At 39.2% G+C, this 14,153-nt stretch overlaps 1 protein-coding gene across 1 annotated transcript; it reads left to right on the top strand.

Moving 5' to 3' along the window:
* The first annotated feature begins 8,412 nt into the window (after positions 1 to 8,412).
* Positions 8,413 to 9,317, top strand: LOC113360600. The gene is made up of 2 exons (XM_026604096.1): positions 8,413 to 8,583; positions 8,748 to 9,317. Exons 1-2 carry the CDS (start codon positions 8,413 to 8,415, stop codon positions 9,315 to 9,317), a joined length of 741 nt encoding a protein of 246 aa, XP_026459881.1.
* Positions 9,318 to 14,153: the final 4,836 nt, after the last annotated feature.

The raw sequence follows: 14,153 nt of genomic DNA on the forward strand, positions 1-14,153 counted from the left end.
ACCAACAATGTACACGTTCGGGTACGGCTAACAAACCTAGAAGCGCGCATTTCATTTGTGTATAACAAGCTAAGTTTTCGATCTAACGGTTGAGAAATATTAGCTTGAATCTAAATTAGGTTTTCATCTAACGGTGGATATTGTGTGCTTTGTGACCAAAGCGAAACCCTGATTTGAAAGACTATATAAGGGGACATCTAGCAACTCTGCAAAACTAATCCCCACACCTCACGTGTGATACTAGTTTGCGTTCTAGAGTCATTTCTCATTTAACCTTTGGTTTTCTTCTTCTAAAACTAGGTTAACGACTTAAAGACTTCATTGGGATTGTGAAGCCAGACCGATACTACTTTTATCGTAGTTGTGTGATCTGATCTTACATCTTCTATCGTACGAGTACAATCAGATTGATTGGCTTGAGATTGATATCTCTGATAGGCAAGATATAAAAAGTAATCACAAACATCTTCGTCTCATTGTTTGTGATTCCGCAACATCTTGTTTCGCTACCATACGATTAAGATTGTTGTGAGGTGATTGATTTATCTAGGATGTTCTTCGGGAATATAAGGCCGGATTATCAATTTGTTCCTGTTCACCTTGATTATTATCAAAAGACGGAACAAAAACTTTAGGGTTTTTCTGTGGGACAGATTGATCCTTTGATAGACTTGTCTGTGTGAGACAGATTTGTTTATTGTCAAGTCTTCGACTTTGGGTCATAGCAACTCTTAGTTGTGGGTGAGATCATCTAAGGGAATCAAGTGCGCAGTATCCTGCTAGGATCAGAGGCGTAGGGAGTACAACTGTACCTTGGATCAGTGGGAGACTGATTGGGGTTCAACTACAGTCCAGTCTGAAGTTATCTTGGAGTAGGCTAGTGTCTGTAGCGGCTTAATACAATGTGTGTTCAATCTGGACTAGGTCCCGGGGTTTTTCTGCATTTGCGGTTTCCTCATTAACAAAATTCTGGTGTCTGTGTTATTTCTATTTCCGCATTATATTGTTTATCTTTATAATTGAAATAATACAGGTTGTGCGTTGAATTTTAATCAATTAGAATATCCGACCTTTTGGTTGTTTATTTACATTGATTGACACTTGGATATTGTTCTTTGGTACCATCCAAGTTATTCCTTGTATTTGATTAAAGACTCGTTGATTTCTATTAGCTTGAGTAAATCAAATCAGGAGAGAGAAATATTAACTCCTTGAGATACTTTTACCTAGATTGAGTCTGACTGTCTAGTTGATTCGCTAGAAAGAATATCGGAGTTAGTCCACACAGATTGTTAAGCGAAATATTGGGTGGTGTTGTTGGACCCCGCTTTTTCAGTAGGAAATATCACCTAAAGATGAACCCCCTCAAATGCACTTTCGGCGTTACTTCCGGAAAGTTTTTGGGATTCGTTGTCAGGAACAAAGGCATACAAATCTATCCGGGTAAGGTATAGGAAATAACCACTATGATGTCGCCCGCAAACGTGAAAGAATTTCAAACTTTTATAGGAATAATATCATATGTCCAGAGGTTCATCCCAGGATGGGCCCAATTACTATCCGTCTTCTCACCATTATTGAAAAAGAACAAACCATATGAATGGGGATATGATCAGGAGCGAGCTTTTCAAAAACTTAAAGAATGCCTAATCGGTACACGAGTTCCACGACCACCGATCAAAGGCGAGCCCCTCTATCTGTATATGCATTTACCATCTTGGCAGTCGGAGCATTGTTATCCCAGAACCTCGGCAATGATCAGCTATGTCCAATCCATTACATCAGTAGAGGCTTTAGAGACGCGGATTTCAGGTATTCAAAATCGGAACAAGCATGCTTGGCACTCATATATGCTACACATAAATTACGATCGTATTTGCTCGCTCATGAAACCATAGTGACAGAAACTACTAATTTGATCGCTTATCTATCCACGAAACCAGTTTTATCTGTAAGAACATCTCGATGGCTATTACAGATATCCGAGTTTGAACTAAAATATCAGCGACCCAGAGGAGTTCGCGGGCAGGCATTTGCGGATCTACTAGCTGCATTTCCGGGAACAGATATGATGGAGATAAGTGAAGAAATACCTAGAGAAGTGGTAGAAGCTGAAGAGGACGAACGATGGGCAATGTTTTTCGATGGATAATCATATGGTTCTCACGGGGGAGCCGGTATAGTTTTTGAAACACCCAAGCGTGATTTATTATCATTCACATTCAAGCTGGATTTCGAGTGTAGCAATAACGTGGCGGAACAGGAAGTATTAATCTTGGGACTACGTAGGGCGGAAGAGCTTAATTTGGGTGCGATAGGCATTAAAGGAGATTCGAAACTTGTTACAAATCAAGTATCAAGGGAATTCCAAGTGAAAGAAGCGCACCTAGCTCCCTACCGGGCGGAAGTCCAGGAATTGATAGCAAAAAGAAGGAGTATTATCATCCAGCATATAGGGAGAACCACTAATCGCCATGTTGATGCATTAGCCACTTTAGAAGCGAAAATGCGATTTAACGAAGCGGACGAAGGGACAGTGGTAGTTAAGAAAAGGACGCCGCCAAGCATGTGAAAAGAGGACGCGGTATTCGAGCGAAAGGACGACTGGAGAACAACTTACATTGAGGACCTAACCAGAAATATGGACGAATAGTTGTTACCTACTAAATTACTAAAGCAATTCGTCATGGTACGAGGAGCGCTATATTGTCGAACACCCGGAGGAGCTCTGTCGCGATGTGTAGGTAAAATAGAGGCACAAGAAATATTAAGCAGCGTTCATGGAGAATCTTGCGGACAAATAGGAGAAATTCCGCCTATACCACCGTCTACAGAGGATGGGTGTCTATTGGAAAAATATGGCAGTTCAAGCGGCAGTGGTACAAGATAAGTGTGAATATTTCCAAGCTCCTCCACAGCAAACGAAAATATGCAGTACAGAGATAGAAGATTAGAGACAACCGTATATAGACTTTATACAACATGAACGTCTGCCACAAAATAGTAAAGACGTGCTCAAGATCCAGTGGAAGGCTGGTCGATTCGTTATAAGTAAAGGAATCTATATAGAAAAAGCTACGGAAACGCGATATTACGTTGTTTATCACAACAAGAATGGAGGTAGTAATGGCTACATCTCATAATGCGGAGCATCATGACATGAGGAAGCTCTTCCTACAACTTTATGAAGGCGGTTTTTACTGGCCCACTATAGAATTCGATACAGCCGAGCATGTAAAGAAGTGCCAGCAATGCCAAAGTCATGGACCATTAATCCGGGCTCCGCATACACTATTACACAATGTCGTCACTCCCTGGCTCTTCCATAGTCAGGGAATCGATATCATTGGGAAAATAAATCCGACTTCATCAGGATGGAACAAATATATCATCAATGAAACCGAGTATTCTTCAAAATTGGTCGAAGCCATTCCTCTAAGCGATTACCCGGAGCCACTATTTCGGCATTCATCAAAGAGTATATCATATGTCGATTTAGCGCACCAATGGTCATCCTCTCAGATAATGGGACCTATTTTGTCAACCAAATGTCAAGGAATTGTTAGATCAGTATGGTATTAAATTCCATACTTCGACCGTCTATTACCCCCAGGGGAATGGACGGGCAGAAGCTACTAACAAAACGTTGCTGGAGATATTAAGTCGAACAGTACACGATCATCACATGATCTGGCATGAACAGCTGCCACTCGCACTCTGGGAATACCGTATTTCTAAAAGGAGCTCGACTGGAGCTTTATCTTATTCCTTGGTATATAGAGAGGATGCAATATTACCAGCAAAGATTGTTATTCCCTCGGCACGAGTGGCCACAGCTAGTCTCACCACTCCATAAGAAGTTAGCCGATTCACCCACCTTGACACTTTGGAAGAGCGAAGAGCTAAGGCCGAACGATTTGCAGAAAAGTACAGGCAAAGGACAGCGAAATATTATAACTAGAAGGTAAGGGTACGAGAATATAAGGGTAGGATCTGAGGATCGGCCTGAGTTAAGCTCTGAGGATCGGCGACCAACTCAGTACCAAAATTTCTTCGATTTTTCGTTTTCTGCGCAAACCTTCACTAAACTCAGATGAATTTTCAGGTGAATTTCATGATTGGTATTAGATTTATTCATTAGGTTTTTATTTTCGTTGTGTTATATTAATTAATTATACTTAGAGCAATATTTTCTCTCGTATGGAGAATAATTTGAATCTGGAAATGGGTTCATCAGTTGTAGATATGATTACCTCACCGGTAGAAACTACATCTATTGATCTTATTAATGATTCTGATGCACGATGTGATGCTTGGAAATTCTCATTAATTGGTCGTCTCGATTTAATTCATCTGAAATTCTCTGATGTTGTGTTAAATTTGAAAAATCAATGGAAACTTGAAGGTCAATGTAAGATGATCCCTCAGGGAAAAGGTTTTTTCACTATAAAGCTTGATAATGAAAGAGACAGAAACGATATCAAAGCAGGGAAATGGGAACTGTTCAATCAAGTTTTATGGATTCGCAATTGGATTCCAAATTTTATGCCTGAAAATCACAGAACATCATCTGCAATGATCTGGGTTCCTCTTCCTGGACTCAGTTTAGAATATTGGGATGAGAAAACTCTTTTCACCATATGTAGAGCTCTGGGAGATCCAGTAAAAGTTGATGAAGCTACTCTCAATTATGGGAATGGTTATTATGCTAGAGTGTTGGTGAATATTGATTTAGCAAGGAAAATTCCAAGCAATCTATGGATTAAAACCAATTTAGGAGGTTTTATGCAACAATTAATTCTTTCTAAGCCACCAAAGTTCTGTAATCACTGCAAAATAGTTGGTCATCTTCAAATTGAATGCAGAGCAAAGAAGGAGGGTGATAGTAATCAGCAAGTTCAGAGCACTCCAAAATTCATTCCTAAAACAAATCCGCCTGAGGAAGCTCACAAATGTGCAAGTAAAAATTCCACTGGACAAAATGGTGGTAGTCATTCTCCTACAACAAGAGAGAAGTTTGACATTTTTGAGACTCTAGTCACCCAAATTCATCAGACATCCACATCAATTAACAAGACAAAAGGATCAGTAAATATTACTTCAGGGATGTTTGGATCCTTAACCACAGAAGAAGAAAATATTATTGATAAACAATTTATTGAGCCTGCAAAAGTTTTAAAGATAGTATCAGAAAATGTTGTAGAAGAGAGTATGGTTAAATATAACAATGGTAAAGATGGTTCAATTTCAGAAGAAAGAATTCCAACTACTTCATGGTCCAGAGTAATTCAAAAGCCTAACTCAACTGCTTCTTCAAGCACTCATGTACAGGATAAGGAAGTAACAACCTCCAAAATTGATCAATCTCAAGTGTCAGTAGCTACACCAAATCTAAGTAAGTATAACTTTAGGAAGAATCCAAGGAAAGGAGGCACAAAAGGCCTCCAATCCAAACAATGAAAGTCATCTATTGGAATATAAGGGGCCTAAGGATAGCTAAGTCTCAAGATAAATTAAAGTGTCTTACTAATCAGTTTAATCCTTCAATGGTATGGGTTGCTGAACCTAAAGTTAGTTGTACTTCTTCATTTTGTAATAAACTGAATCTACCAGGTATGCAGAGCATGGTCACTCACAATTCTATTTCAAATAAAAAAGGTAATATATGGTTTTTTTTGGAAAAATAATTTACCTACTCCTTCAGTAATTTCTATGTCCACTCAGATGATCACAGTGCGAATTGGTGATGTTCTTATTTCTGGAGTTCATGAACATGTGGGAGATGTTCAGAGAAGGTATCTATGGTCTGAGATGGAACAAATTAAGATGCTTAACTTGCCATGGCTTGTTATAGATGATTTTAATGTTATTACTTCAGCAGAAGAAAAAATTGGAGGAAAAAGTCCCAATAAAAGATCAATGTTGGATTTTACTTCTTGTTTAGACATGTGTGAACTTATACAGGCTCCTAAAACAGGTCTATCTCACTCTTAGTCAAATTGTCAGCAAGGAAACAAAAGAATACTTTGTAACTTAGACAGGGCAGTGGTTAATCAAATGTGGATGCAAAAATATGATTCTTGGGGATATAAAGTTGGATTGAGAGTAGCTTCTGATCATGCTCCATTATTAGGAGGTTGTGCACAATATCCTAAGACAAAAAATACCCTATGAAGTTTCAACAGATATGGTTATCTCATCCAAATTTTTTAGAAGTTGTCAATAAATGTTGGTCTGAAGTTATTCAAGGAGATCCTGCTTTTATGTTTCACCAAAAAAATGAAAAAATTGAAAAATATTCCCAAAGAATGGAATTGGAGTGTTCTTGGAAATGTAAACAATCAGATTAAATATGCTGAGATAAAAGTTGAAGAAGCCATGATTATTTCTGATGAAAATCCTTTTGATGAAGAATATCTCAACAATTTGGTTGCTTCTCAAAACAATCTTAATTTAAAGGAAATTCAATTAAGTACAATCCTCAAGCATAAGGAAAGAATCAAATGGATTAAAGAGGGAGTTGCTAATACTGGCTTTCTTCATGCCAATCTTAAAATCAGACAGGCAAGAAATACAATTTGTGAATTAGAAGACAATAATGGAAATATTATTACTGATCAAGAAAGCATTGCAAATACATTGGTAAATCACTTTGAAAACAAGTTTAAGTTCCAGGAAGTAGAAGTTTATGAATTCCTGTTGGATGTTATTTCTGAAATTAATACAAAAGAAGATCAAGAAATGTTACAGCAAATTCCAGAGGAAGAGGAGATTAAATCTACTATCTTTTGTATGGATCTCAATAGTGCTCCAGAGCCTGATGGAGTTGCTGGTTAGTTCTACAAGGCTTGTTGGCATATCATTTCTAAAGATGTTGTTAAAGTTATGCAACTTTTCTGGAGAAGGAAATTCATATCGAAAGGTTTAAACTCAAATTTCCTAGTACTTCTTCCAAAAATTGAAGGAGCAAGAAATCCAAATCAATTTAGACCAATTGGTCTTAGCAATGTCAGTTTCAAAATTTTTACTAAAATAATTGCTTCAAGAATGGGTACTCTAATGCATAAGTTAATTTCTCCTCAACAAGCAGCTTATGTGAAGGGCAGAAGTATACAAGAACAGATTTTATTAGCTTCAGAAATGGTTAATGAAATGAAGAAGAAAAGAAGAGGTGGAAATGTTGGCATCAAAATTGATATCTCTCGGGGTTATGACTCAGTGAGTTGGAAATTCCTATTTCAGGTACTTATTAAATTTGGTTTCTCTGAAGAATGGTGTGAATGGTTACACATTTTATTTCAATCAGCAAAGGTCTCTGTCATGGTGAATGGTGGACCTTGTGGTTTCTTCTCAGTAGGGAGGGGATTGAGACAAGGAGATCCCCTTTCTCCAATTTTGTTTGTGCTGATGGAAGAATCTCTAAGCAGGAAGCTCACTCAATGTGTCAATCAGGGTCATATTGAACCAATGGTTATAAGAAAAAACATACATCCCAAATATTTGTTCTTTGCAGATGATGTGTTCATCTTTTGCAATATGGGAGAAAAAAGTCTTATAGCTCTTATGAAGTTACTAGAAGATTATCAGAAAAGTTCAGGTCAAAAAATCAATAAAAGCAAGTACATATTATTCATTGATGGCACTACTGATCAAAGGAAAACCTTGATTAAAAACATATTGCAAATGGAGTTAAGCAGTTTTCCAGATAAGTACCTGGGAGTTATTCTTACAACTGGAAGGGTGAAAACTAGTACTATTTGGCCAATAGTAGAAATGATGCAGCAAAAGTTAGCTACATGGATAGGAAAATTATTATCCTTTCAAGAGAGAATAGTTCTTGTTAAATCAGTACTTTGTAGTATCCCAATGTATAATATGGCTATATACAAGTGGCCTGCTTCAATTATTAAGATTTGTGAGAAGATTATAAGAAATTTCATATGGTCTGGAGACAGTGACACAAGGAAACACACTTCTTTTGTATGGAGAAAAGTTTGTACTCCTTATGGTGAAGGGGGTTTAGGAATTCAAAGACTAGAAACCATAAACAAGGCTTTTCTTATGAAGATGATGTGGAAGATTCAAAATTCAGAGGATGATTGTGCAAAATTCTTCAGAGCTAAGTACCAAAACAAATATGGTCAATGGAACGCAAATTGGCAGTTATCTTCTGTGTGGCCAGTATTGAAGTGGGCTTGGGAATCTCTCAAAGATGATATAAGGTGGATCATAGGTGATGGGAAAAGAATCTTTGTGTGGTTTGATACATAGATTGGTGATAAACCTTTGATTGATCAAGTGGGATTTACATCATATGTTAAAAACAATGCTTTGTTAAAAGTTTCAGACATTTTAAAGGATGGAGAGTGGTCCTTACCTGACTTCATTCAACAAATACTTCAATTTACAATAATGCCAACAGAAGCAAGAGGGAAAGATGAGTTAATTTGGATTGGTGATTTACAGTTCAAGCAGCAGTGCAAAAACTCATATTCAAGGAACATACTCTTCATTGGACCAAGTATATCTAGAATGCTTTTATCCACCCTAGTGTGGCTAGCAATGTATGGAAAATTATTCAAGGTATCTATATAGATGATACAATTATGGTGAATAAAGGGTATGAAATGGCATCAAGATGTTGTATTTGTGAGGAAGCTCAAGACAGTATGGAGCACTTGCTATAGAAATGCAGATTCAGTGATGAAATTTGGAAATGGATTTGCTCTTTCTTCCAATTTCCTCAGCCTATGTCTTTCAATGATATATGGAAGTATGCTAAAAATAAAAGTCCTTTGATCAAGCAGGTATGGCTTATTTCAGCCTGTATTATACTCAAGGAATTATGGTTCCAGAAAAACAAGAATTTTTTTGAAGAAATCAAGCCTAACATTCACAGCTTTAAGTGCAGAATCATGAAATTAGTAAATGAAGGGGGTTTGAGAATAACAGGAAACAAATGGAATCAGAATTATGATTTGAGTATTATTGCAGTATTTAACCTGGGTCTTAGGAATTCAAAATTTCAAGAAATCAGGGAATGTCAGTGGCTCCCTCCAGATTTTGGTTTCACAATGTTCTGCTGTGATGGCTCTTCTTTAGAAAATCCTGGTGCTGCAGGATTTGGAGTTGTAGTCAGAGAACACTATTGTCAAGTACTTGGTACTCTCACTAGAGGAATTGGTATTGCTTCTAACTACAAAGCACAAGTTTATGCAATTATTTGTGCAATGGAATTGGCAACAAAGTGGTGTAAAGAAAAGATTATAATTGTCTCAGACACCCAAACAGTGGTAAATGAATTTGTTCATGGATAAGTTCCATGGTTCATCAGAAGTAGATGGAAGCAGGCAGTGAGTAAGATATCACAAATCAGATATAAGCATTGTTATAGGGAGGTTAATTTTTCAGCAGATTCTGTTGCAAAGAGAGGTGCAAACTTGGCTCCAGGTGAAAGACAACTTTACACAGGAAGACCTTTATCTCTGATAAGAGTTGAAATGCCAAATGTGAAGTATTATAGATTATGTTAAATGATTGTAATGGGTCTTATGAAACAAGCCTTGTTTTGCTTTTCTTCATTTTAGTATTGTCAAAAGTCTAAACTCTTGATGTAACTCTCTTTGATTATCAATGAAATGAATGTGATTCAGGAAAAAAAAAAATAGAAGGTAAGGGTACGGACCTTCTCGGAAAATGACATAGTCCTAAAAATTGCCCCGTATGTTCAAAGAGATACAAAAGCCGGAAAGTTTGCAGCGAATTGGAAAGGTCCTTTTATGATCAGCGAAGCCGCGAAAAGCGGATAGTAGACGGATGAACGGATCCCGTATTAATACTCCTTTTTAAAGCTTATTACGCGTAATGTTTTAGTGTATGCCGGATGGCTTATCATTAATAATAGCAAGTCCTTTTATCTTAATCATGTCTCGTAAGAAAGCAATATCCCCGAATCTGGCTAGGTTTCTTGCATGACCAATGAAGTGCACTATAGCCCCGAGTCTGGCTAGGTTCCATGCATGATCAATGAAGTGTATTATAGCCCCAAATCTGACTAGGTTCCGTGCATGGCCAATGAAGTGCACGAAAAAAGGAAAGCCACAAATACGGCTGGGCTGCGAGTATAGCCATAAAATGATAAGTAGCCTCGGGCAAAGCTAAGCTCCGAACAAAGTCAAACACTTTGGAACAGTCCCGGACACGATTATGTTGTACACGTGAAATGACATGTAAATCCCAAGGATGACCAGGTCTCAAGTACATCCATAAAAGAGTCTCGAGTATGACCAAATCACACAGTACAAGAAAGGCCCAGTTACTCGATTTCGAAACATTGAGCGTAGAGTTACGTTACACAGAACACACGATTAGAACCGAGCATCAAATAGAAAATATCAGACAATCACCGAGAGTAAAATATGCATTTGCCCCATTACATAAGACTATTATGACTCGATCTGTGACAACAATACAGAATGCGCGCGTTTCCGCCGTCCGCTCGCAATGGCTAGTCCGCGTTCTGGGCACTCCATTAGCGAACGAGCGTTAACAAAAAATTCTAGAGCTTCAGCAGAAGCAATGGAGGTCTCTACCGAGGGTGCAATTTGATAAGCACCCAACGGGTCCGCATACAAGTCCATTGCTTGGAAATATTGTGCCTGATTAGCATCAAACCTATCTTCACATTCCTGCATAAGTCGAGCATTCCCAACCGCGGTGGCTTGAAGCAGCTCTAACTTGTGTCGTTTTAGCAACACAGCCAATTCACCAACCAGTTGAGCCATAATGTCCTTGGATACGTTTATATATATATAAATTAGGGGAGCGCACGAAGAGCTTCATGACAATCACCAAGTGCTACTATGACGGACTCTATGGACTGCTCCGCCCCAACATATTGAAAATGAGACTCCGCTCGCGACAATAGCCGCGATATTCAAGAAACACCACTCCTGGTAATCTACCCTTGCTACGTGCCTCCCTTACCCGCCGATCAGCACCTATTAGCTGCTCATGCCAACAAGAGTTTTATATACTAAATGTGTCACGCGCAATATGTGACACATCCAATAGCCGATTCAGATGCCTTATCTCTAATACTAGCCATACACGATGCGCCATCAAAACTGCCTATGGAGAATACACACGTTAAACCAGGATTATCTAGCACACACCCTCAATACAAAGTAAAATTAGGCTAACATATAAATACCTGAATGGGCACAATTTCCGAAACGACACTCCACGCAATCCAAAATACATTCATAAATACCATAAATTTGAACATCAAAAAAATAATGAAATAAAATAAAATAAATCAAGACTGTTCGGCTACGAACATGGCAATGTGTAATGTCCTGGTCCAAATCCTACGTCATCAGAAGCGCTTCATCATACTCAGTTGTAGCCATGGACAAAGCACTCTGCATTTCCCCAAGTACTTGATGCACCCCACATAGAATCCTCTCGGATGCACGAGTCTGACGCGCCATATTAAGAGTCTCGTTCTGCTCTTCACAAGCCTTGCGTGCATTATCAAAGCTAATTAACCTATGAGTCTGCAGAACCCCCGCTTCATCCTTTTACACCAATAGCCATGCTAACTCCACCTGATTATCAAAAGGATGTACGAGAGCGGACACAACACATAAAGTTAACACACACCCACACAAGCGAGGAAGCGGTCGTTGAGTACCATGAATGCAACAATCAGCTATCACCTGATTAATATCAGCCATCATAATGGAGGATTCTTGAAACAGTCGATCAGCCTCATGGCGAGCGGAGACAGCATCATCTAACACGCGTTGAACTTCAAACGCCACTCGCCCGGACGCCTGTGCATTTCGAGCCATCGAATATGTCTCATACTGCTCGTCAAATCACGCACGAGTACAGGCCCGGTTCGTTGTCCTTATCTCCCTAAGTAGCTCCACTTCAGCTCTTACAAGCAACAAAAGGGTTAATTCAAACTCCTTCCCAAATGGAGTAACCAACATCGGCACAGAATCCAACGATAATACATAACCATGCAAGGGGCAAGCCATCGGGGGAGTCTTAGCACAATAGAATGAAAAGAGTGAGGAAAGAAAAATAAAGTACTACTAAACATACTTCATCCACCTCTACTTATAACCAATAATAATATAATAAATCCAAGATAATAATCAATGCCACGCACAGAAAAAAGAAAGAGAGAGTAAGAGTCATTAACCGAACACACAAATAAAGAAATTACTGTTTCAAAGACTACTCATAAAGCAAGAAATATTAAATAAACATCCAAAGCAGTAAGACCTGTTCTCTTCCTGAAACGGCGCGCATAAAATTCTTCAGCAGCAGTCCGGGCATCCTTTAGCTCCGCTGTAGCACGACCAACATTCTTCATCAGCTGATCATACGCTTCCTTCTTGGCATGGGAAATATTGAGCAAACGCGCGTACACTTGATCTAATTCTTCGATCTCACGGGGCAGCACATGGCGCGCGTTGTGACTCGTCTTCGCCGTGTCCTTCAAATTTTTTAGCCACTGAATTAGAAGTTGTAGAAGCAGAGACGTATTAATAAGACTCTCCCACCGCCTCAGCATATCCGGGTCAATAGGAGCCTCCTCAGCATGAGAAAGACCATCCGATATGTCCAACAAATCCTCATTCGTCACGACCAAAACACTAGCATACATCCCCTCATGAACGCACATATGACCGAACTTCTCCACTATACGTCGGTAATTAGCGGCTTTGGCAGAAGAAACCTAGAAACGTGCACTAGCACGAAGCGATCGTCAACACCAGCATCCTTCGCCTCAATGACACGAGGATATCGGAATTGAGGTTCTTCCGAAGTAGCCATTAGCTCAGCATCAGCATCCACACCGCGCGAGACTTTAAGAACTATCTTTGAGGACTTCTGCCGCTTTTCATTAGCACTCGCTACCTTTGGCCTGTAATTTTGAGCCAGTTCCTTTACCGCGTACATTTTACCGCTTTCCTATATCCTAGAAAGGGAAAGAAAGAGGAGGAAAAAACAAACATCCAAAAAAAAATGATGAACGAAGCGTACACATACCTGACTAGAAGTAGAGGGGTGATTAACAGGAGAATGAACCGATTGATGCAAAGATGAAGAAGAGCTCGACGCAGTTGTCTCCGGACGATTTAATAAGAAACAATAGGAAGAGGGAAATGAAGAAGTAAAATGACATATCATAAAGCATAAGGAATGGGAACGTATAAATAGTTCACAAAGTGCATTTAATAATTGCAACAGAATATTTTGACCGGCACGTGTCAATGTCAAATTCAACAACCTCAATAAAAGGTAGCATGAAATACCCACGAGACTCGGAAAAAGAAGAACTCTGATTATCAGTATCGTTCTTAGCTTCACTGCCATCATGAGAATAGTCATGAATAGAATGATCCGACCCAGCCATGCTCATCGCGCCTAATATATCGGAAGGAGTGTGAGAGGATGGTTAGGATCCGGAACTGTCTTCACAACTAGAGGTCGGGTAGAGTGCAGAGTCATGCAGGGAGAAATCACTTCAGAACCACTTTTCCTAATTGATCGACCCAGCTGATGTTCAACACGATCAATAAATGAACTAGAGGAAGGCGAACCCATTTTTGGAGCCTGCGGAGAAAGCGCATGGGAAGTATAAGTAGGGAGAATGGAAGGTAACCGCGGAATAGGTAGTATACCAGCGTCTCATTTCATCTTTTTATCTAGACGATCAGCCATCCACTCGTGAGAGGGTAGATTAATATATTTTTCAATAAAAAAAAGGGCCCTAGGTTTCCAGCCAATAGGCGGGGATCTCTAAAAAGAATGTAACACAAACCAATAAAAAGCGAACTAATGCAAAACTCAACCAAAAGAAAAAAAAATGAGAAAGAAGAGAAATACCTTAGCATGCGAGGATTTAATGGGAGGAATCTCCAATTGTTTCAGCGCAGAAGGACGCCTCCTTTTCTTAGAGCCAGACAAAGTGGGAGAGCAGCCTTTTTTCCCTTTCTGAGAAGATTCATCGTCCGGAAGAGGATCCCAGCTAGTGACTAAGGTTTTAAGAGGACGGCCATTAGTGCTTGAATAAAGTCTATTCTTCTTAACAAACTCATCTCTCATCCTTACCCGACCCGACGCATGAAGCT

Source organism: Papaver somniferum, chromosome 3, assembly GCF_003573695.1.
Source record: "Papaver somniferum cultivar HN1 chromosome 3, ASM357369v1, whole genome shotgun sequence".
Classification (NCBI taxonomy): Eukaryota; Viridiplantae; Streptophyta; class Magnoliopsida; order Ranunculales; family Papaveraceae; genus Papaver; species Papaver somniferum.